The sequence below is a fragment of the Manduca sexta genome, chromosome 11 (assembly GCF_014839805.1).
Source record: "Manduca sexta isolate Smith_Timp_Sample1 chromosome 11, JHU_Msex_v1.0, whole genome shotgun sequence".
NCBI classification, from domain to species: domain Eukaryota; kingdom Metazoa; phylum Arthropoda; class Insecta; order Lepidoptera; family Sphingidae; genus Manduca; species Manduca sexta.
Genome location: NC_051125.1, coordinates 5,834,001 through 5,860,408, shown reverse-complemented (window position 1 = coordinate 5,860,408; position 26,408 = coordinate 5,834,001). Strand labels below are relative to the sequence as shown.

The 26,408-nt window shown below is 34.3% G+C and overlaps 1 protein-coding gene and 1 long non-coding RNA gene across 2 annotated transcripts; one reads left to right on the top strand and one right to left on the bottom strand.

The window, feature by feature from the left end:
• The first annotated feature begins 7,953 nt into the window (after positions 1 to 7,953).
• LOC119188999 lies at positions 7,954 to 21,263 on the top strand. The gene is made up of 2 exons (XR_005112205.1): positions 7,954 to 8,399; positions 21,098 to 21,263. It is a non-coding gene; the product is annotated as an uncharacterized LOC119188999 (long non-coding RNA).
• Positions 16,417 to 16,671, bottom strand: LOC115442063 (60S acidic ribosomal protein P1-like). The gene has a single exon (XM_037437465.1). It carries the CDS (start codon positions 16,669 to 16,671, stop codon positions 16,417 to 16,419), a length of 255 nt encoding a protein of 84 aa, XP_037293362.1.
• Positions 21,264 to 26,408: the final 5,145 nt, after the last annotated feature.

The following is a 26,408-nucleotide window of genomic DNA, read 5'->3' as shown; positions in this document are numbered from 1 at the left end:
CTACAAAACAATACATAGAACAACAAATTCTTCAACAGGCTAATTGAAAGATAGTAGAGATATCTCAGTGATTACAAATTTGTCCATTATACATTACTGTGACCAATCCGAACAGATTGAAAGCCGCAAGCGGAATCCTATTAATCATAACACATTCAACTGTGCCACATGCGCGATATATTACGATAGTAAGGAGCCGATGCGAACAGTTGGCGTTAATGGCCGACCTTACCCAAGGGAAATGCGCTCTTCATAATGTGAACAGTAATTTTACGTTGCAACAATAGCGATAATGGATGATTTCTACTGAGATATGATATTTGAATAATTTAGATTTGTAATGTGGAAACTTCCGTTGTTGGGAATATAGGGATAATTACTTACGTGATAAAATTTTAGGTTGCTTCGCTTTGGGTACGCAAATGTTGTGTTGTGATTAATATAATGATAATTTTATAGTTACCTACATAGGTATCCGTTCGTCCTTCGTCATAGGACGAATGGATGTACCATGAGGTAATAAACCTATAGTGTAATAGTAACAGAATGTATTATGTAAAACTAATAAGAAGTTGCAATATAGCAAATTAGTTAAAGTGATTTACAGTACCTAGCTACAGATTTGAATTTAGTTGGAAGGTTAATGTTGTTAATTTTTGGTATTCTTACAGTAATTGTACAAATGAAATAAAGTCTATTTTATTATATTATTATACATGAGTTTAGGGTAAACACACGGGTACTTCTTATTTGTTCTTTATCACCCATAGAATTCTGTTAAAATAATTAGTTTGTCCTCCTAGCCTATATTTTAGCCCGTAAAATATATAGCAATAATTACATTAATAAAACTTAAGCATACAGTGACCAGTATTTTATAAAGATAATCGTATTTATAACTATACGATAAGGGTTGTATTTTTATTTGACTCCATGTATATTATCTCAGTTTAACACAAACCATGTCACGGTGAACTTCAATGTATATTTCTTAAAGATAAAGTTCTAAACACAGATTATTAGACTCCGAGCCACTTATAGTTTTAAAAATATTTTAACATAACACTAAACATTCGCCTTTGATAACGCCGCCTTATGGTAACGTGTTCCGTCTTATTGCGAGTCTTATCTACCCTCACTCGCACTCCCTTTGAAAAAGTAAGTACTGAACTCTATAAATCACTGGGCATTAGATATATCGCCGAGGGCTTAAGGGCTATGCTTAAGCCGCGGGTAAAATATACGTAATAAAACTAGTTGGAAACAACGTATGTTGTACTTAGCCTTAATTAATTAAATCAATGTTATCTTTTTAATAAATCGTTGCAGTGATTTGATTTCAATGCTGGGCCGACATGTATTTTCTCAACATGTACAAAGATAAGTTAATGTAATTTTTTTATTAGTGAATGGAGGGAAAAGGAAGTCATTTACCTGGCTACAATATCCACACCTATCCTGCTTATAAACAGTAGCCTCACCAATCGGAATTGTGAGTTACAAAATACTGAATGTAACAATACCACCACTAACATGATAGATGTTTTGTCTACCGCATAATACTTACCATATTATGAGACAGCAATGCAAATGTAAAACTGCTTGATGTTTGAAATAAACAGAACATTCTTACCTACCTACCTACCTAGACTAATTCTTGCATCACGCAAGCGAAAGATCTTCCATCTGGGTGTATCAATTCAATTGTTATAGTTTATAAAATATTTACATAAAAAGATGGATTTATTTGCCATATGGCCCATTAGTCATTGAGTTCTACCCTCCTAGTGTGAATAAAGAACAAAGCTATACGGATACTCATCCAAACAAAGATCGAAGTAGGTTAGCCAATACGTGGAAATTTCCCGTATGTATTGTGAGTAAAGCCTCTGTTTAAATCGGAACGCATAAACATCTATACAGCGATCCCGGAACCAAGCAGTTGAAGCATATTGTGGAAGCTTTTCACTGGATCTGTCATGTAATGGTACGTAAATCCCTTTCAACAGAGATCGACACAATCCCCCGATGTCCGTCAAAGGGCCACGCATTACAGCTATGAAAGGATAGAATTGCCCAATATCGGAACCTCTAATTCCAATGAGATTCAGCTAAGCCCACTTACATTTCCTTATTCGCCGTTCGCTCAATGAAAATCTTTCCAAAAGGTTTTTTGTTATCGTCAGATGTGAAATAAAACGTTATTTCTTTGGTCATTTCTTTAAAATTACGCTTTCGCTCACCGTTTTAATATTACCTTGCCTCGTGCCGCTTTGACGTGAGTGCTGAATAGACGATTAAAGTGGACAATAACTGTCGTTTTAAAAATTTATTCACGATTTATGAATTAAAATGCTAAAAATGGGACAAATGCTACTTGCCGTATTCAACAGAGAGGACGTTTTTATATTTAAATGGTGGGATTTTGTATTTTGGAAGCTTGTCTGCAATAGTTTTATATTTAAGATTTTAGAAGTAGGTATATTCAATTAGTTCATATTCTAAAGTAATATAAAGAAAAAAACATTTGTTTTTTTGTCATGAATAAATATGAAAAATTGACTAAGCGATTTGTTTTTTTTTTTGCTACATTATCCTTGAGTGAAATAAGCTAGTTTTGGTTTCAGGATTGGACATAAACCCACGCGAAGCCGCGTATAGAAACTGGTTCTAAATATAATTACATTATCAATTATACATTCTATAAGTAATATCAACCATTTTGGCAAGCAATACACAACAAACTATTGCGCGAGAGATTCATCGTAGTCAACTTTTCATTTTCAAAATTACATAACATCTATAAATTCACTTTCAAAATTAACCATTTTATTCGCAGCCGAAAAACACATGTCAAATTACGAGGCCGTCGGATGAACTATGGCTTCGGATGTTTGTCCTTTGAAGTTAGGAAGCAGATCCTTGATTTTAACAGTTAAACAGTGGCAGTGTTTGCACAAACAAAATATGCAAAGTAGGTGCGGGCTGGAACGATACGGGCCTTGCTAATTATGTGGGAACACGCGGCGCTGTGTCCGACCGACGTCCTACATTCCGGATGGCTAATAAAAATGCAAAAAAACGTTGCAAATTATCAATTATAATTAGTCCCAGCTTCGTCGACTGTTAAAAATTTGCAATCGTTTTTCATGCGGAAAATTTTCGTGCTGATAAAATGATTTGAATAAATATGGCATTTGTTAGCGCCGAGATAGGGTACAGTGTGTTATTAATATGAAAAATGGTAGAAAAGTGAGGTGTTTATTAAATTATGTAGTTGTTAGTTATTGGCAAATAATGGCGGATTTTGTTTTTTTAGTTTCTGGTGAAAGTAGACGACAGAGATTAAGATTAATATAAGATTATTATCATTCTATTAAGTAAATGTCAGATTCTCCTCAGTGGTAACCACATGATATAGTTATGTAGGAAAGCAGAGTTTACAGTTTTACGACCGATCTATCGAGTCTGACATTCAAATAATCACTTGACCTTACCTATAAGTTTATGTGTAATTACAAATTTGAAGTAGAACTGGCTATTAAATTCTATATTTATTTTCCGCACAAAAACAATTTCTATAAATAAACTCCGGTAATTTTCGACACCTCATTCATTCATCGTAGTCAAAACATGACTTTTTAAACAGATGTTCAAATAAAAAAGTGCCGTTTACTTTTTATCTCGTGATCCTCACAATTTAACACCTAAATATCGTTTTTCTAGCGGATGACGTCATGATTTATTGTTTGTAAGACGAACCTCCCGGCAAACGAAGGTTTTATCTCCCCTAGCTTAACTGACTAGGGTTGCCTTTTCAAAATTAGTAACGCGCTATGAAAAATGGCGGCTATTATTTGAATTTTTTAATTTAGTCTGACTTCCTTGTGCATGTTAATATTGAGGAGATTTGTTTATTTGCCATCTAGTATCGTAAATATGGTGGATGAATAATAAATACATTAAGTGGGAGAAAATTCCTTTTTAGTTATAGCAATTAAGTTTAATTTCTCATGAGAGGATCATATGTTTATCATTAGCATTCAACAGTGCAGTGTAGCGGCAGTGTGTCTCTTTTCAAGACAGGATCATACTATTTTTGAATATTAATATAATTTGTTTAGGTATTTATATTGTTCCATGTTAAATTTAATACTATTGCTAAGTAAAATATACAGCCATAAGTATGGAGCAAAAATCGCTGTTTGGTATGTGTATTTATATTGTGTATTTATATTGTGTATTTATATTTTATATTTCACCTTCCTTTTTCCATTTTTGATGTATTATAACCTCTGGTGAGCGGCGATAGTCTAGTTGGGTGCGGAACGGACTGCCGAGACGATTGTCCGCAGGTTCAAATCCCAAGGGCACACACCTCTGACTTATTATTTAAAATTATCTGTGTATTAGGTATGTATGAATTATCGCTTGCTTTAAAGGTGACGGAAAACATAGTGTGGAAACCTGCATACCTGAAAAGTTCTCTGTAGGAATTTGTACGAATCCACACTAACCAGCGTGGTGGACTATGGCCTAATCCATCTCAGTAGTTGAGAAGGCTCGTGCCCAGCAATTGGACACTATATAAACAGGGCTAATATGTAACCTCTCCTAATGGAGCCATGAGAAATATTTAAGATTAAAAATCGATTCTAGATTACTGCGCAAAAATACTGCAAAAAATTCACAACGCAACCCTAATTTTAACACGATTTATACAACACCAAGATGTTTCGAGATATTTCAATAAATCACAAAAGCGTATCGAATTACAAAAGTAACGTCCCCCATGTTATTTCATTTTTTGGACCGTAACTAAGGGTCGGAATGTTAATCTTTAGAACTCATTTCTAACCACGTGTCTTACGAACCGTTCTGTCCGATTAATATTGTAATCGTCTTACTGGGGTTTTTAATGCTTAGATTACAATTTGGTTCACTAAGCTCCGAAAAAGTTATAAAATAGTTACTGTTCATAGATGTCGCTACTGAGCTATTAAATTTAAAAATGTGAGTTTTAATTACCAGTTCCGTCATTGTTGTTAACGTCGGGAGAAAATTATAATAGAAAAAACCGCTACAAAATTCGAAAATAGTTTATTACAATGTTTAACATTAGCTTAAACATAAGGTATAATTGTTCATTAGTTCCGGTTAACCCTTTTTAATATTTTAAAGGTTTAAAATGGTATTTTTAGGAATTAATAATATTACTTAAAAATATATTGTGTACCGCGAATTTAATTTCATATTATGTATGTGTTAAACAAATATTATTTTGATATGGTTTATCAAATTTTAGTTTCTCGAAAAGAAAATTTAATTTCCTTATGATTCAATGTTTATTAAGAAACAAACCAGCGTTTTTACTTTTTTTCTTTATGCAGAGTTGGCGTTTTTAATCTTGAGCCACAATTTTCTTCGAACGTAAGTTCCTTTATCCTTAAGAAATGCCTAGGTTTAATATCCCATTGGACATTCGTCTACGAACTACTTATGGCTTTTTCTTTGCGTCTGTGTTTTTATTTGATACGGATATTATCCGCAATGCGAAAAAAATGTGCGTAGTTTCTGTATATTTTTGTTTTAGGCAGAGGCGCAAGTGGTGTACTCTCTTTCGGCCGTGTATATTCCGTCCCATGATGTGATAGTATATACGTAGGCAGCCTTAAAAAAATCCAATCCTATCTGTTGGAAATAGCCTGCATGAAGCGACTTCTCGCAAAGTTTACCACTTCGTTTAAAGCAGACATCACTGAAAATCTGCCACATCTGTGAAAAGGCATCCAAATTATCAGTCGCAAGCAAAAACTTTCAATATACTTTATTTTCCTACAAACACGTCCAAAGTCAATTTGTAAGGTTTGACAGTCCACCAAGATTGTTAGCTGAACAAACTTTATAACTCGAAGACAATGTAATGATTTGTAAACATGCATATCTATGCGTATCTATGCATGTATACGCAGCGGTTGATGAACGATAGTGGACGTGGGCAGCAATAAGCGCCGACACAACAAAGCCGTGTTAAACATTTGTCTTCCACTCGTAGATTATACCGTAACATGTGTCGGTCAATATTTTACTACGACGTTAGTTTGTGGACAGATATGATTTGCATTCCACTACGTATGTCCACAATTTGTTTCTCGGGATTACTTTGAATTATACGGCTTTGTTTGCTTGTGGCATCGAATTGAAAGAAGATCAGGCAGCAGTGTCGTGGTGATCGAGTTTACTTTAACATTTTGTAATATGAATTCTTAAAATTGTTTTACTCATAAAAAGTTACACTATTCTTCAGTATTCATTACCTAAATAACATTAGGATAGGCTTATATATCAATTATCAAAACAGAAACGTCATATTGACGTTTATTAATGAATAGTAAATGTCAGTAAGAGATTATTATTTAATGATTGACAATATGAAATAATAAAAACTGTCAAGTCGTATGAATTGACTAATAGACGCTAGTAAACTCAGAATTCTAAATCAATATAACTTTGGATCAGCGGATCTGCTGGTACTAGCTTACAAGTTCATTTGGCATAATCAAAGAAAAATATTAGTGTGTTCTGACAGACAAAATTCAAACAACAGTGTTAATCGACATTACATATTAAGGAAGTTTCGTTCGAATTATTCGTGGTAATAAAATAAATTGAATGATATAAATACTTAAGGAAAAACATTGAAAAAATACGTGATTTGTAGATATATTTATGTTGGTAGCAGATTCAGGCCTTCGTTGATGTTGCATAATGCAAAACAAAAGACAGATTGATTTATTAACGACAAAAGTCAGTGCCAGAATTTTCCATCGGTCTATACGATTTCTGTGATGCGTGTAGCCAGTTGGCACCATTGTGGCTTAGCTTGTTTACATATTTACGTATTTCTTGAGGTAGAAAGTTAAATTACAAGTATTTGTTGAGTGTAATTATTTGTACACGCAGAACTCGACTAATATGTGCTTTGGAATCGTGGTAGCGTTGTATAGTTTATACTTCTTATAAGACGTTGCGAACATCTGTGTCGCCGTTAGCTTGGATTTAGAAGCAACTTTTTCTAATATATTGGAATTTAAGTTTTGTGAATAACAATGGATGAAACGTTATAATAAGAATAATATAAGACCTATATTATATTGGTACTGTTCTGTACGGTCCTCCTCTACCACAAGGAGGGTTGGCCGATGGGTGCCCAACATACTATTTCTTTCTGTTTCTGATATCATTAGAGGAGTTTTGTTGGGAAGATAAGCATAGTGGGTATTCATGTCCTTATGCGTCAGTGTTTTAGAGGGTATTTAGACTCACGACCACCGATTACTGCTCGCGGACACCAGATCTTTTCGGGGTAGTCGGTTTTTGTACAACTATGTTAAAAAGAATCAGGGAAATACTGCATTACCTATATAAATATATGGATTAATCCTGGAAGAGATAAATAAAAGTTTAAATGGTGCACCCACATATTACTGGATTTATATAGATATTCTATGATGTCATAGGAGTCGAGCCTGTGTATGCACATAATATATACATATATGATTTAAAATATAAAATAGGATCAGCGTCCTATTAAGTTCCAATAAAGGTGATAAGAAAATGGTGACATGTTAAGAATAGACTTTATGCAAAATACTGCGAGTGGAGAGCCAAAAAGCAAATGGAAATTTAATTAAAAATTCGCTCTCATGGAATTCGAAATTCGACATTTAAAAAAATCTTTGTGCGGAGCGGCCAGTACGTCGTGAAGGCTGCATCGTGTGCATCGTGAATGTAATGAATACCTGTCAAGCGCGCGTGTGGCCGATTCACCGACCCGCCGATCCACCCGGCCCCGGCCGCTCTAAGTCGAACGCAAACATTTACCCTTCGCTCAACAGTAATTGTTTAAAATTGAGCCTAACTGTGTGGCCCTCGCCTGTTGCCAGAGTCCTGCCGTACTCAAACACATCTTTGTTCGGTCGCGATAAGCACCCGCTAAGTGATATGGACATTCAGAATTTCGTTTTCAATCCAAACAATGCAATAAAAAATTTCCGCCTCAATAAATAGACGTATTGACAAGTTAATGGATTTAATTGGACGTTGGTTGTAAATTAAAATGGCCGCCACGTTAATTTTAAGCTCGGCATTTTGTATAAAATAATCGGTGGAACGTTCGCCTAATACGATAGTAAATTAGGGTGTTGCGACGCGGCGGTGGCGCGGCGGCACGCTGACGCGACTATTAGCTGATTTATGTCGAGCTGTTATCAGGATTACTCCATTGTCACTAATCCTCCACTATGCAAAGAACGTTCGGGCGCTCTGAATTTAATTACCTTCCTTATTACAACATCGCCCTCGAGATTTTTCTGACGTAACCTCTTTACAGGACTCACGTAAGTAATTTTTTATGTCATTCTGGTTTCTGTTATTAAGCTTTGACCACACTAAGCTTGTGGTATATAGCAGTGGTGGGAGAGCGGCATTTTATATTATGCACTGTGACCGAAAATGATGATGGTATTGCGTCCCATTTTATATTTCAATGGAACCAAAGCTTTCATTTTTCAGGGATCGTTTAAGTTAGTTAATCTGTGGAGATAAAGGGTGAGGTAATTGTGAGCTAACTATACTGTAGCTATTGCCAATTATCCACTTGAAATTCGCTTAACTATCTCTACTATTATTTTTATTTTCTATCGTGTGGTTATCCAGTTATAAATAAGAATTTTAACATGATTAGTATCATAATTATACCTACAATGGGTACAATTTATACTTTTAAATATATAATAATAAATCATTTTTTTGTGTTACAAACAAACATATCTTTCACTATTGCAGCCTATGTATAACACCTATAACTTATGTTATATCCTTTTTAAAAATACTTATAATCCTTTTAAAAATGTACGTAAATTACATGGCGGTTTTTAAATGATACAATCATTATATAAATCGTTAGTTATATTTGCGGTAACTATTATATTTAAGTCACATTATATTATACGTAATAAGCCCGTGGCTTCCTTGGGATGTAGCTTTATTGGTTGCGCTATACGACTCCATTCTGAGGCTCAGGGTTCGAATTCCGTGTCATGCAGTGTTCTTAAGTTTTTTCCTCAATATTAGCCCAGCTTGAAATTTCTGCCCGATATGGCCTACCCCACCGGGGATACACGCGTGATATGTGTGTGTTTACATAAGTCCGTCAATATCCCATACGCTCAATAGCCAGCAAACTTCGACCATACGCACGAATCCTATTCATGTAGCCCGGATTGATATTGAGGACAGCGATTCAAACAAAGTCGTTCGACGCCAACAAGAACTAAAAATAACCAGCCTTTCGTTTTATAAATGGGAAATAGAACGACATGATCGGGGGTTGAAAAGAGTGGCACAATACAGTGGACCGCTTCGATCACAAAAGAGTATTGTTCTTGCCATGTCGAATGTATCGGGGAACGTTAACTTTATGAGCCTTTTAAAGGTAAATAGAAAATTGTCTCCATTACCGAGGAAAAATTATTGAAGATCAAGTAAGAGGGAGAAAATAAAAATTTAAGATAATTTTCTGTCATGTTAATATTGATAAAGTACAGAATTCGTAGCAAGTATCACGAATACTATATGTGAAAGAAAGAAGAAATATACCTATAAAATTTATTGAGTATAAATATGATATAATACACGAAATTAAAATAATTGCGTAATGCATACTGAAAACAAGAATGAAATGTTATTTTAGGCAGTTGAAAATTACAGTTTGAACGTAACTTTTCCAGATATTATTTTCAAAGACAGATATTTCAACACATATAATGTTAAGTTTGTGTTAAATGTTGACCTCTTTATTTATTTTGACGACCATAGCAAATTTAAAGAGAATGACATCAGCAATGAAATTTTAAAATATACGTTACAATAGGTCACACAATACGAATTTATTTTCTATATTGCAACAATTTGTCTAAATTCGTATCTAACTTCACATAACTGGGCCTTGTGATGGTATAAAAAGGCTTCGGCTGATACGATTAAATGAAGTTATTGTGAATAATATGCAATTGATAATATTAAGAGCAGTTGAGGCGATAGTCTAAAATCGCGAATACCTCGTACACCTCCTCCAAGATACTTAAGCTAAGCAACGAAGCCATACATCATACATGCTCATAAAACAATTTAAATAGCTCAGAAGCGAAGATAATACCGGTATTATAGAATTTCCGTGATTGATATAAAGCATTACGCCGGTGCAAAGCTAGATATATCATAAAGTCAATTATAAGACAGAAACGAATAATGCAATAGTGCGTCCATGCGACACAAATAGATAACAACAGTGGAGCTACCGTGAGCCATATATCATGCGATTCTAATTATTGTTGCGGCCAGTCTAAATCAATTCCATTGCGCTCTGCCACTGGATTTACAGCTCATTTCTATAATAAAACGGATTAGTGTTCCCGACGCAATAACTTTGCACGTAAATGGTGCATACATTAGTGTTATGACATACATAACTCAGATTTAAGTTTTAAAATAAAAGCGAGCAATTTGCTGCGGACAATTTTGTTTGGCTTATTAAATAACGTACGCTGTATTTACTTCGGTCGAAGTAATTTGGCCGAGCATATAGACTCCGGTGACCCTACGGTCACAATTTGCCCCGGCAATGGCTCTCGGTCTTGCTTGAACTCCAGTAACATTGTTACACAGGCCCCTGCGTCCCCCGAGGCATCAAATGTCCCTACATCTGTTGGCCGAGTCCAACTATAAAAGTGTAGCGTAGTTTACAATCCACAATTTTATTTTATAGATATTGCACAATAAATCAAAATGAGTAAGACTTTCATTGGTACCCTTTGTTGCGAGGTGATTAATTCTGCCTTCATAAGAAACGCTGGCTGATAGTAATTGAAAAACTGCAGTCTCATTTTCTTCCCATTCATTGTTTCGTTTGTTGTATTTGAATGGGATTTCCTACTTTAATATCGGTTCGAAGTCCATTGAAATATCTGTATTCCCACTCGAACAACACAAGGACCCGATGCTTATGGATTAAAGGAGATTTCTCTATTTATCTGAGCAGGTGCCGTTTCCCACTATAAAATGTTTTTCTATCGTGTTGCCCTGGAGCGGTCCGATCTCCCTCGAGGACGCAGCAAGTCGTCTTAATAGACTTAGAGTCGTACTGTAGACAGCGTCCCTGGGGGCTAACATGTCCCTATCGTACCCGATGCAAGGCTACTGAAAAAAAAAATGGAATTAACTTCTGCCCTCGAATGTCCGCTTACCTAGTTGAATTTTATTGCACCTAAACTCACGGAGAGTTGTTTAATCTAAAATTACATACAGGTACATTTGGTTTCATACATTGTTGTCGTAACTGCACAAAGTTGTCTGGCCTTTTAGGACTCATAAACTATATGCTAACGATGTAGTTCGGACTATAAACAGAGAAAACTGGATGTAAGTGGGAGTGATGACGCAACTTCTATATTTCTAGTTTCCGAATAAAAGTTAAAATTTGTAACAACAGTTACGTTGCTAGAATACAAGCCAGTGTAACTGAACAGGTGGCAGTGAACTTTATTATTGACGCGGCGAGTGTGAAATGTAAAATGCTGCAGCTTAGTTGGCATTCGCTATTGTGTGAAAGGCAATGGCTGTAGAGCGTAGCTCGAAGTTGACATTATGTACACTCGAGAAAACACCGCTGCGAATAATAACCCATAATGCATGTGCTGTTTTGTTTACGGCACATTATTTTTGTTTATTGTGCTATTTCTCTCGGTATCTTGTTATTTAGTGGTTCACCCTGGGTTCACCTTATCGTCTTCTGCTCTTTTGTTTAATAAAACTAAAAGGGTGTTGTAAAATGTGTCTACTATATTGCAATTACCAATATGCGAAATCCATGTCACCATTAAGGCAAATCAACACGTGCGGACGACATAAATATTCACATTATTACCCGGCTCCTACCCCAACGCTTCCCTGCGATTTTTTTCTTCGGGCTCCTGTTGTGCATTTAGATGTAAAGGGGATTTGGGCGTAACATATCGATGCAAAGCGGCGGAGGGTGACACGCGTTGCCTACTGTTTGCCATTATTTGCTATAATGTGGGTGAAATTTAGCTCGTTTCGACTACAGCGCGCTATAATTGTCTCCGTTCTTTTATTGGGAATGGTTTTATTTATAGCATCGTGGGGTCCGCATCGAAATCCCGGATTATTTGGCTAACAAATTATATTGAATCTGTTAAGAATAGGACGCGCCTGTCAATAAATCAACGGACGGATTTATCGATGAAATTCGACAGAATAAAATGTGTTCGCAGCACAAAACTGTAACTAATTGTGAACGGCACAAAAGCTGCGTGATTTGCGAAATTAACAATAACATTAACAGAACGCTAAATACTTTCTCGCACATTTTTTCCGCTTTCGGGACAAAGAAAATAAATAATAATACTATGAATCACTTAGTAGATTACGTACGTTTTGGCACAAATAGTGTCTAGGTCGAAGGGAAGGGAAAACAGCGAAATATAGGAAAGCTGCCGCAAAGCAACCCAACAGTGATTAATGAATCCACACGATAACAAATATGTCGCATTCGTATACGTATTCTGGTCGCTTTGTAAATGTTGGCGTTAGAAGCGTTGTGACAAATCATTATGTTATTAAACATAAATACAATAGCGAATCGATGTATGTATCTTCGATGTACGTATGCATATTACTTGACTTCTTCGGTGGAATGCAATTACTGTACACGGTACAAGTATGATTACAGCGGTGAGGTCCTGGGTTCGAATCTCACGTGTTGCCAAAATAATTGTGACTGGATTTATCAATCTTAAAAATTACTCAGTCGCAGCTTCGAATCAGGAAGTTGGCTGTGTGATACCCCCGTGCCTCAGAAAGCATGTAAAGTCATTGGTTATACGTTTCACCTCTCCCCGATCATGTCGGATTGACGTTTCACCGGACTATGAAAGTGAAGGAACAGAGAGTGCACCTGTGTATAGCACACACACCGATGAGATTAGTCGGCATGGCCGAAAGTCGGTTAGCAAGGAATTACATATTAATTATAATTAGGCGTCATTTTATACTTACCTATCCTATATTTTTATTCATGCTCGCTTAATATACATGTAATGAAAATGTATAAATGTTTTATTGCGGCTCTCCCTGCTTTTCAAAACTATAGAAATTTGGACCAACACACTGGTTGAATGTAAGTTGACGGATGGCTAAAGCTTATATTAGCAAGTAAGATGCACCACCTGCGGGTGAAGTAAGCTCGGTTTTCTAAAGGGTTAGACCATTATTTTTTTTATTTAAATATTTTATTTAATATTAAGATTTAGGATGGAGAGTAGTGACATTGAATTGATTTAATAACACTAAAAAGGGAATATTGTTATTGTCTGTGTTATTTGTTAATAAAAATACTAGTCCACGAAGTTCTCAAATATATTTTTACATTTATTTTGACTTCTGAATAAGGCCGGGGACGCCATCGCAATGAATTCACATACGTAACACTGCTCGCAACGCACTAATGTCGTGTTAGTGACGAAGTATGTTTGGGACATCGGCTTGCTGAGACAAATTGTAGCAAAACACGTCTGTAATTGAGCTGTATCATCGCACGGTGTCTTTTGCGCTGGCTGGACTTTCATTAGTCTCACACTCTATTGTTTATGTGTTAAATAAAGGTGTAAAGGCGATTAAGTAACGAAGCACGTTATTATATTTGTGAGTTTGTTATGTTTAACCTACTGTACTTATAAGCTATGTATGCACGATTTTTGTTAAATAATTACTAATTACCATATTAGCTTTAAATTTTTTCCGAGACACTATTGTGGCCAAAAATTTTGATCATGAGCCTCATGAATAATTTCATCAACGTCAGCCACATAAAGTCACTGTTGAACGAGCCACCCCTAAAGATTTTCAGACGTATATGAATAAGTTAGTCAGAATATAATATTCATATTTAAAAGTGATATTAAACACTTATAGTAAAAAGACCAATATGCTGCAGTAAGTGTTCAAGTAAATTAAATCTTGCACAGGATATGAGTTTGCAGGCTCGCGCATTAATAAAGCCGTCATCTAAATTGTGACGATGATCCCATTTGGTATCAGTGGCGTACTTCATAATACTCTGGACGGACCATTACACATCAAAATTACTACGTCGAGACAGACGTTGTGTCACATCGTTTTATAATACAAATATGTCGTAAAGTGTTCGGGCGACATGTGAATTTAGGACGACAATTATATTCGGATTGTTAATTTCATTTCGAAATATGTGCGGTTAAGAGAACATTGTTTATGTTCCGCAGCTAGTGTTTGCTGTTAGTTCGGGTAGTGTTATGAGCTGGTATAGCCTATTGTATCTAAACATTGCTATGACGTATGAATAATCCGACCAGAAAGTAATAATAAATACATATCGTGGATAGGAAGCAGATTTTTGGGTAATTTTGTTTTTGTATTATAAAACTTACTTTAAACTACATTAGGTTCAAGAACTTAAAGCAAATCTATAAACCGTGAATGCAGATGGAGACAATTTATTTATGACTTCTCTAGTCAAAGGCGACATTGGTATTAACTAAAATTACGTTATACTGATACAATTGAATCATAAGAGTCAAGTGTCAACTTAATAGTACAGTAATGAAATAGAAGTTTCTTTGACATTTATACATAGGTTTAATATTACATAATATTTTACTCGCATTTATCCCTGGAGGGGTATGCAGAGTCGCAACCAGAGCACCCACTTTTCGCCAAATATGTTTTGTCCCATGATCTGATAGGGGACGAGCCTATCGCCATATCGGGCACAAATTTCAGACTCCGGGTTGATAATGAGCAGAAAAACCCAAATATCACTTTGCCCGACCCGGGATTTGAACCCAGGACCTAAGAGCGCTGCCTTACCGTGCATGCAGTACAACGACGTCACCGAGGCAGTCGTGAGGTGAAATGACGTGAGGCAACAATATCTCATTCTTCAAGTTTATTATCATTGAAAGAAATGAAAATAATGATTTAAAAGTCTTCAAATAATAAGAGAAATAGGAAAAACTATAGCCATAGTTTATTTTTCTAGCTACGTAAATATAGCTCTTAAAACAAGTAAATATTGTTTTAAAATAAAACATTCCAACAAGGGTATCGTCACAATATATCATTTCTATTTTTGTTTACACAGCGTCCAAATTTTTATAACCCTTTCACGGCTCACTTTTTATAGACCGTGAATGACTTGAAGCATCTGTAGTAGATTTATTTCAATTTCCTTTACTCTTCGGACTTCCGCTTCGTGAGCCGTAAATTCGACGATAAAAAATTAACAACTCTTTCTTCCATCCCATGAAATATCGATAGGAAAACAATTGTTAATAAAACGATTTTTCACTTGCAAGTTATTTGGCACTTTTTCTGTTAAAAATATGTTGTTTGCTAAATATAGTTTTGCTATATCTTCCTTAATAGCTTCTTTAATTACAGCACCCTAAAATAAAGCATTGTTTACTCCCCAGTAGGTAACGATTAAATTCGGAATATCGTCATAAATTTTTGTGTCACAAAAAATCTCGCGCGTTGACAAAATAATTTCGGATCCAAATGTGCGTCAGCAGCCGTCGACAGGGACGAAACATTCGTTTCAAACATGTGGCACCAATTAAAGTTCTTTTACAGAGAGGATAATAAAGATAAGACTTGAATAATGAACTGTGGAGAACATTTTACGAATGACTGCCACTTGAACAAGTGACAAACTTATAAATAAAATTGTTTTGTATTCAGCCAACGCAGCATTCAAATCGGAGTTATAAATCGAAGACTCAAGAATATGTTTTAATTATCGGCTGGCATCTCGTCAACCCTCTTTGAAGGATGCACTTCAAAATGTAAGTGTAAATCGGGCCATAGTGACGACTGAGCCCTAGAATTATCTGTAGAAACTTTTATTATATTTACTCAACTTGGGTTTTACACATTGGTATTTGTAATAAAAACTCCAAATTGGTCTTTTAATAATATAATTATTAATTACCTTCACATCGACTGCACAGCCTGGCGAGATAAAAGCTCTTCGGGTATTTACAATGATAGAACGCACATTCTATAGGTAAGTATGTCGAGAGTGTCAGTTATAGTAATATTTTCCTGGCCAACCCTAAAAGTCTTAAACCGATAAAAAAAATTAAGTAACCAGGCTAGATATTGCTATTATGAATAAATGTCATTTCCTTAAAATTAAAAGCTTCACAACAGCCGAAATGGAATTATTTTGCCTCAATATAAGGCTTTTTAGATAAAGCGACTGAAGCCCATGTCGTCGTCAGACTCCTCGGGTTCTTCCTATTTCTGCTCCTTGGCGGCTTCAGCGGCATGCGCGGCGGGCGCTCCCGCGGCGGGTGGCGCGCTGTCACCGGATCCGATCTTGATGATCAGGTCACGGACATTGGTCCTTCGCTTAAAGAAACGGCCAGTGGGACTCGTCGTCCTCGAGGCGGCTTTCAGGATCGTAGGGGTTTTAACAACAGATATAGTGACATCATCATCAACCAGGATGAGAGCGAAGTAAATACAAGCTAAATCAGACTTTGATGCCATTATTAATTATTACATAAGGGTAATCGTTTTTCTAGGCGTTATCAACCTTTATTTGTATAACAGGCAAGTATTAAGTAGCTTATTGCAAATTTTATTCACCTTAACCTACAAAATGAAATCTTAAAGCCGGTTGCTTATAAGAACGGTAAATTCTACGAGATATATGGCTTGCTTAACCACGTTCGATAGAAAGTTATTACTGTTCACAGTGTAATACACAAAGATTGATGAATCAAGGGACTTACGGTTTGATATGTGTAGTAAATCATAGATTCAGGTAGCAGCAAAAAATAAAATATTATTTGCATTCCCAATAGTAGGTAATGCTTACCGCCTTCGGTTAAGCAATCATGATAAAGTTATATCTTGCGATGATCGATTAAGCCTGTTGTTTTTCACACTAATCAATATCGTTGTCAATTTTTGTTAGCCCCATGGATATGTTATTTGGATCTTATCTTTTGACTTTTGTTTTAGTGTTGTATCTTTATGATTGAATGAGTTTTTGAGGTTTTTTACGATGTTCTTTATTGCGATTATTTAACATGTATATGTTTTTTTACCTAATATATTAAATCGACTAGTTATGAAAAAATCTGTTATTTTATTTATGTATATACGTATGTATAAACAGTTAGTGATTGATCCAATAATGATTAGTGTTTCATTATTAAGTTAGTGTTTTTGAATGTTTTTTGTTGGTTTGATGTTGTCACTGTTCTTAGTCAAAATTTGTTATAGCTTTATTATAAAAAAAGGCTAAAAATTTTAGCGCTATAGTATTTTAGGGTTTATTTTCGTGTATGTAGTTTATGGAAATAAATAATATTTCCTTATAAAATCATACTGCAACATAGTAAACCTATTGAAGAAGAATATATGAAAACGAATTAAAGAGATTTTTACGTCACTCACTCTATTGCATACTCCTATTTCCTTATTTGCAACTGTAATAATATACAAAACCTATGCCCTACTCAGGAAACTGCAATCAGCATTTTGCATAAGAAACTCGACGGGTTTCAATTAAAATTGTAATTAATTGCTATGCTCAGAGCTCTGACGGCCTCACAGCGAACATCATTCACTTTTATATTTATGCGAATCCACTTGACAGGTGAGGGACGATGCTCATCTTTTCTCAATACGAGACCACTTTATTCTTATCGCTCGCATGAGTGAACTAAGCTTGGTATGGGACCACCTAGCATTATTTTTTTAGTTTTATATTCATGTTCATATTAAAATTACTTATCATGTGTGAAGTAACGATATGCATTTTTATGATTGTATAAATGCCACCGGATTTACTGTAATTATGTTTTATTTTATTTATTTATAAACGTTAATCAGCGTTCATAACTTTTTACGCTTCAATGAATCTTATTTTAATCCTAAGTGGCTATAATACGAGTTAAATATAAATGTATTTATATTTAATATTTCGAAGAGAAACACCGAATGTGTTAATGCCAACATTGAGTAGTATCACCAATGAAGATAAAGCCGCAAGTTAGCTACTTATCGAACTCTCACGAAACTTACGGTATTTATCTTACTTCGACATGCGAATGTAAACGACATTATGGAAGTTTACCGGCTCTTATACAGCAAGAAAATATTCTGTAATATTCATCCTTTCACGCATAATATTCAGAATATTGTTTGACTAGTCGACAAAAAATAACAATAAATTACCTGTATGTTTTTCAAACGTTTGAGTGATTGACATCTATTTGTTTTTAAAATGTGGAGGATAGTTTTTGCATATTTTCTAAGGACAAATGTTTTTTTCTGTTCGGGATGTGGGTGGCCCAAATACTTGAGTTGGAAACAGGAAGATAAAATATACAAATGAAGTATTTGTTACAAGTGTTTCGAAAAAAACATGACATTTTGTGTGAGGTTAGAGGTTTTTAAAGATTTATGTTTATTTTCTGTCGTTGTGTTCTCTACGGATAGCAGCATATTTTACTTCTCTATAACTACATCCACAACAACTGAGATTGAATAAATAATTACAATTATTAATTATAAAGCCATAAGTATTAATAGGGATGCACTGTTATTAATTGAAGCTATTAATATCTCATACAGTTTAATTAAGTTTTTATTAATCAGTAATCGATTAATTATGTTAAAAAAATGATTTCTTTTTGTGATATTTGATAACACTAACTTGTAAAAACTATAGCTTATAAATATGCGGAAGCGTTATACGCTCACGTCAGTTGAAAATCAATATGATTTTTTGTACCATTTTGTTATGATCTTTAAATAAAACGATAAACGTTTATTCGAAAAAAGTTTGTGTATTGACTAATGTGTCCAACTTCTAAACTATTTCAATAGTTTAGTTGGGGTAGTCTACATATTTTGTTCAGGTATAGTTATGTTTTTTAGAACGTTCAATCAAAATTGCCGTACACCACTTATAAAATAATGGTATGGAATATTAATATGTTGTAAGTATTACAATTTTATTTTCTCAATTTTGTAATATGATTCCCTTACTGTAAAATGAAAACAAAATTATTACTTTAAAAAACACTTTAAAATACTAATTCTGTCTCAACTTCAACGTCCTAAAAAGAAAATACAAAATATATTTAACGCAAAATTGCTTATAGAAATTTCAGAATACGTAACAAAAGCTACGTGTGATGAAAGGAACTTTGTTCCTCTGCACAATAGGAATCGGGATTGATCACGGCCCTTCGGATGAGTGTTTTATCAGCACATGCCAGTCGAAGGCATCCTGTCCCTCGTCCACACAATGTGAGGAGTTGAGTGGGATTAACCTGGATAGCGGCCATTAAGGCCAAAAATTCCAGGATGGAAGTAAACAAAGTGAAGTGTTCTTCCGTTGTAATATAACATGTCGTTAAACTTAATCCTGAGAATGTAAATCATAGTATATGGTGTGGCTTAGTAATGGTTTAAGAAGAGGAAGTAATAAGTCGAAGTAATATGTTTATTTCAGTTTTATGTTCATTGCTACGAGGACAAAAATTGTTTATTATAAGAGTATAATAAAATCTATATAATCATTTTGCATTAAAATTTGCTTAGTATTGTAAAAATATAGGGGTAATTTTAAACCATGAATTTTAAGAAAAAATAAATCTTAACATATTAAATAGTCAAACGTTTAAAAGCTATTTTAAACGAAAAGCTTTCACTCCCGTTTTTCACGTATTATGCGCGATTAAACAACATTTTCCCTTTTACCAAAACGTAACTTCTCAAAAGCTTTCACCGAATTTTGGCAGTACTATTCAATCTGCTGACATCACACAATAGATGTTCCATCAATTTTGTTCACTAAATCGTTCAATCTTGTATAAAATTCATGGGGTGTGCTCTGAGAAGAATGATAAATAAGTCGGAGGCTCGGCCGAATATTCTCATTTAATACGTGACTTGTTTTGTGAATATCCACATATGAGTATCGCGACGGATGTTGATACCGGAATGTTATCTATCACACGTTTTTATCCCACGATATTAATGAGCTTCTTTTGTTTAGTATAAGCGCTGCAGATATTAACTGTTTTTGTTGCTGTTAGTATTGTGGTGATTATGTGTCATCGCCAGAGCTCGGGTCATCAAGATAAATGAATATAGCGTATTCGAGTTTTTGATAATTATTATAATATTTTTTTATATACCGATATAACAAAGAGATCCCACTGCACCTGATGGTAAGTGGAGTGGAGTCCAATAGAATGCCAATTGACAAGAGATTCTAACCCTTATGCAGTCGAAATAATTATGCCGGACTATTGGAACCATATATACCGGCTCATCCGGAAATGCGACAGACTTATAGTATGTAAATATGTATTATATTAATTTGTGTAACTTAGCTTTACAGTATAGTATCGTTTTCTTTTAAATATTTCTTTCTCTATATTCAATTTTTATGTCTACACCCCTACTTTAGATTTTAAACTTAAGTCTCCGTATATGTAAGGTTGTCTGGCAGAGATCGCTGTTTAGCGATAAGACCGCCTATTGGTTCACGACTTTCGCTTGATAATTATTGTAATTTCTTTATGTTGTATTCGGTGTTCACAATAAAGTGTTATCATTCATTCATTCATTCAGACTTACGTGGGTCATTATGGCGGGTTTTGATACCTTGTTTACGGTGATCGCTATCCGGGCTGAAAATAATTATTTAAATACGAGTATATTTTGTCATATTAAGAATACCAGTTTTAAAGATATTGATTGTAAACGACACCCAATAATCATAATCAAACGTTATCAATACCTATACCAATTTTTCTGCTACATATCGTCAAGTCTTAATGGCGGTTCGTCATTCGTCAATTATGTTTTTTTTACATCTTTATATCGCATCTCAATAAAATACTGAAATTTATTTTACACGTTAATTACAGCTGAATTTTATTTTCAGATTGGCACGGTCACGCAGTATGTTGGCATAGTGCCTCGACGGAGCGATATCGGAAGTGCCGACTAACATCCGTTTCCTGGAAATGGCAGACTGCGCAAACGGCTCACATCTATTGTTTTCGCTTTATCCAAAAAATCTTGTATCCGGAGTAAATGATCAAACGTTGGCTACTATTTTTATTAGCTCTTGATAATTTAGCACGTTTTTGCTAGTAATAGTAATGATGTAAGTTGATAGGTATAAATGTAATGCGCATTTATATTAGAGTTCGTTTAAATAAGCCATGATATGAGTTTTTAGGTTTATATTTACGCTGATAAAAACTATTTAAATAGTTGCTTGGCACGTCTATAAATTTATATCAGAAGGTAGTCACATTTTAATTATAATTTTTAGTGCTCATAGAATACGTATTTTATAATCAATCATATTATAGGTATATTAAGGTAGAATATACTACAGTGTATCTATGCAATTGTATGATCTAATTCTGAAAGTGATTTGAAAACAGAAAATTTTAAAAATAATTAAATTCCTCAACCGGATCGCTAATACTAACCAAATCGAAAACAAAAGCATTCTAAAAACAAAAAGCAAACCCACCCTAACCCTAAAATTGCATTAAGTTCATTCAACCGTCGATTCGTCGCACTTTTTTGCCAATAGGAATTAAATCATAAACAGTGTAGGGTTAAACACGGCATTTTTCTTCGAGCGTAGATCATCATTCAACGTCAACCTGTAATGAGGCAGGACTCCGTGGTTCCGTAGAGACGATATACATAAATCAGATGAAATTATTCACTCACGCCCCTGTATTTATGTGTTTCGATGGTTGTGACGACGGCGTGTCGCACGTGGTGAAGCTATGCGATAATATAGTGATAGTTTCGAAGATATATTTTCGATTGTACAGTACGAAGCGTATTTATTTTGTTTGATATATATGCAAGGTTATTTAATATTCACTTACCACTTTAGTACCTACTAAAGTGATGTTTTATAGGTAACGGATATCTTTAAACGCGACATTGAAAGGGTTTTTGTCTGTGGACTGCAATGATTTCAGTTGTTTCGTATGAATTTAAAATTATTTCGTACTAATATAGAAGCATTTTTTTTAACAAAATACACTGATTGGACGTTTTTTACTTCGTCTAATTTATGCATAAAAGTTAAAAAGAACACGATAACAAAAAGAACCTAAAACAAAGCAGTATGGAACAACTTTTGTAGCTTCGACAGGTGGAGCACAAAGCTTTCGGCTATTATCAGTCTTTGTGCATTTTTGTATGAAGGAGCCATGTTGTTAAAACTTTTTAATTTTATAAAGAAAACTTTCTTGTACATATTTATTAAGAAACTTTGCTGTGCGTAAATTCATAATAATGTTTAAATATTTAAGATAAATAAATAAAAAACGATAAAATAATTATTACAATGACAGATGTCATTGTCATAATTATTTTATAAATCACACAAAAATAAATTATTCAAATAAACCTGTATATTTTACGACAAAGTAATACAAAAAGGGAATAAGCAACTTCAGTGTTGACAGACGTATGATCAAAACATGTTAATTAAAAATCCATTGGGTACATTTGAAATTCAAACGATACCCAATAATTTTGAAACACCGTAAATGTCCGGCAAAATGGCGTATTAAAAAGCCGTCACAGCGAAAATTCTTACCTCGACGCCGATCTTAATTGTTGCCTGATCGGTGCTTAAGGTCGAATCGTGGTGAGATTTAATCACATGTCGATTGGGGTGTTATTCTGTTGCCTCTTTTTTCCTTTATTTATTGCCAATATTTAGAACCTTAATACGACTGGTTTGGGAATTAAAAGGTTTTAATCTGTGTCACTTTTTTTTACACAGCTAATGCCGGATTTTAATGGTACACTGTCAACGTATGTCAAAATGGCGCCAAAGTTTGAAACAAACATTTTTGTTGATCATTTTTGTTTAATCTTTACTTAAGCTTTAAATAATATAAACAGGTCTTCAATGTATATCTTATACCAATGACACACAATATGTTGGTAGTCTGGGGCTGTAGTCTAGGTGCCATTTTCCAATCGTTATCTCTAACGTTATGTGTGAGAATGACATATAAAAGCAATAGACTTATGGATAAAATATGTTATTTCCATGCTTTTTTCTATTGTCTATTCGTGTTAACGTTTGTAGAAAGCCATCTTGACTACGGCCCATGAAACACATACTTTATCTTCTTGTTAAGTATTATTTAATTAACCACCTCAAACCAGGTTTCGGAGTCCACTACAAATCAATCATTTTTAATTCAACTACCGGCAGCTTCCTTAAAGCTTGCCAAAAGCAGTTCTACATTTATTGTTTACATTCCAAGATGTATTATTGACACTAAGGTCTCGGGTTTGATTCCTCAATCAGTAAGGCAGACTTGACTTTTGAAGCAGCTTAGTTTTCCATTGCTAATTATTCATGTTTTAAGGCCGTAACAAAACATGGTGAAGTAAAAAGAATTCGCCATAAGAATTTCAAAAGTATGGTGGATGAAAGTCTTACAGTGGGATACAGTAATGTTGATAATGTTAGTATTATAATGTTTTTTAACAAAGTTAAGTCTTAAAGGTATACCAAATTCAATAATTGTTTTTGCGTACAATTAAGTCACGAAAAGTTTCATGTTCAACTATATCACATTTTCAGATCGGAGTGGCTTCGTGTCCAGTGAAATCCATACATATTTATTATTTAGTTAAGTGCAAAAAAGTGGCTTGCGAGTAGATGTGACAGCAGAAACTTAATAAAATGCAAATTAAATTGCTTTAGTCTTATTCATATTAATAGACATAATTTATACCAAGTTTAATATTCCCGTCGTTGCTTAAAGGTAAAATACGTATAAAATAGATTATAAAACACGAAATTATAAAAAGAAAGAATTTTGTACGAAAGTTGTTAATTAACTCCAAAGTGCAATGGTTTTGTTCTCAGTCCAAACGTTCGTGGGTAACTCTATAATGGAATAATTAACACCGTATAACTACAAATTGGTAATTTCCAGAATAGTGCAGTAACCCGAGCGCTGCGGCTTCGCCCGCGGCCGCACCAGATCACTGTTATTACCCGACTCCCGGCTCTCCTTGTGCAATTGATTTTATCATGACGACATTATTACTAAACCCGATAAAAAACTCCAGTGGGTTTACTGATTCATTGTCTATAATTATATTTTATTTATCGGCCAAAGTCTATTATGTATAGACAAAACTAATATTTACGGCTAAATTGTTTCGTCACAGTCAAAGAACAATTATCGGTTGCCGGAGGAATGGTAATTCTTTTTATTTTGGGAGACAGGGATAAGATTAAAACAGTATTTAATGGCAATAAAAATATATTCTCCGGCAATTTTATTTATTACTTGTCTTTCTTATGAATGTTCTTAATAAAAACGTTCATATCTCAATATTAAGATGCAAAATGTGAGCCATAAATATTATTAAATGATATGTGTGCGAGAACATAAATCTACGCATAGACATACTTAGTATGCTCTCTAAAAGGCTGTCTTGTAAAAGGTCAACGACAATACTTAGTAAAAATATATGCCTTTATTTATGTTACAGAAATCACTTTCATTTTGTTAGAAAATATTCGAAACTTATCTATCATCTTCCTTTGCTTGTTCTCTCTTGGGATAACAGCGTTCAATAGACCTTATCGAAAAAGAAAAATATTAGTTCACATCTCCATCAACCAAAGGTTATAGTATAATATAAAGTTCATCCGAAAAACTTGTGTCGAACTGTCGAAGTAGGATAATCTCGTGGATCGGATCGACCCGCCGCCAGACGTTGCGAACAAAATTTATGCCTTAACTTTACACATCACTTTTTCTTATCTCATACTTTGTGAGAGCCGTGTAATCTATGCTCTTTAGTGATGCTTTAAAGTAAATGCTACTTGTATAATAGCAGGACTATGGATATTCGCGCTGTATCAGTCGATGGCCTCCGTGGTGCAGCTGTGAATCGGATGCAATACGTCCTTACGTATTGACGCACAGTCAATTTTTACGTAAGATTCATGTTTGTATGGTCTATAAATTGATTCTTTTTAAACCAAACTAAAACTCTAATAATATTTTTATATTACACAACGGTTCAAAAACTGCATAAAATTCCAAAGTGCACTAGAAACTATCGCTTGATTTTATTTAATTCAAAAATCATTAATAAACGCCAATTCTTATTAAAATATATATATTATTCATTTAGTTTTAGCGGTTTATTACATAAAATATTTCGTCATATAAAAAAAAAAAAACACAATCAAAACAACCATAGACCATGCCTATACTTATCTCTGCATATTTTTAGCCCCTGTTTACATTTGCAAAAGCATTCTCTCATAACCATATAATTTGTCGATTGAAAATTATCGCGCGATATTCATCTACGAGAAATATTAATTATCATGATCAGTTGAGTGTAATATGTACTCAAAGGCTATAAGATGAGATAGCCGAGTGTTCCTAGGAGATTTAAAATTGTATAATTCCAGCTTACAAGCTAGTAATGCGACCGCCGTGGGTGGCGTTTACTCAGTCCTAACTTTATCGAAGTACGGTCCTTAATGACAGCTATTCGGTAATGGACTCACGACTGGAGCAAGGATGTACTTTTATGATAATTAGTACGATCGAATATTTATTCGAGCCGCTTTATAGGCCGCCCTTTTATCTTCTTGTTTATTGGTATTGCTTCCAATCCGGATTACTCGATGCTAATTAGGTGTTCCATTTAGCTTTTAAGTTTTAAGTGTACGAATTGCTGTTTCGAGTGTTCAGTTTATAAATGACTAATGTAAATACTTTAATGTTTAACTTTCTGCATGCTTTATTAATGGCTTTGTATAAATTATTCTTGTGTTGTGGACGTATCGATAACTAAAAGGTTGTTTTGGGTTTATTAAACAAAGTCGCATCAAATATTTACAAATAACGTAATAAGTGGTATATAAAATTCCGGACAAGTGTAAGTTGGACTTACAAACCGAGGGTTCCGTACAAATTTAAAAGTATTTAAGTATACAAATTTAAAATTGATAAACTTTACTTTGCCGTACGATTCCTAGACATGGTTACCGCAAATACTAAGTTTATAATAGTAAATTGTTTTTTTTTGTTTTTGAAATGCATATTTACGGTCTTTTGATTTTTTCCTTTACATTTGCTGTAAGAAGTTACAGCTAGCAAAATTTTATGATTCTAGGTGAACGGGAAGTATCATTTAGATTTTGATTCCCTTGTGAA

Excerpts from the sequence above, each read along its gene's own strand:
- LOC115442063 (XM_037437465.1), bottom strand. The coding sequence starts at position 16,671 with ATGGCATCAAAGTCTGATTTAGCTTGTATTTACTTCGCTCTCATCCTG.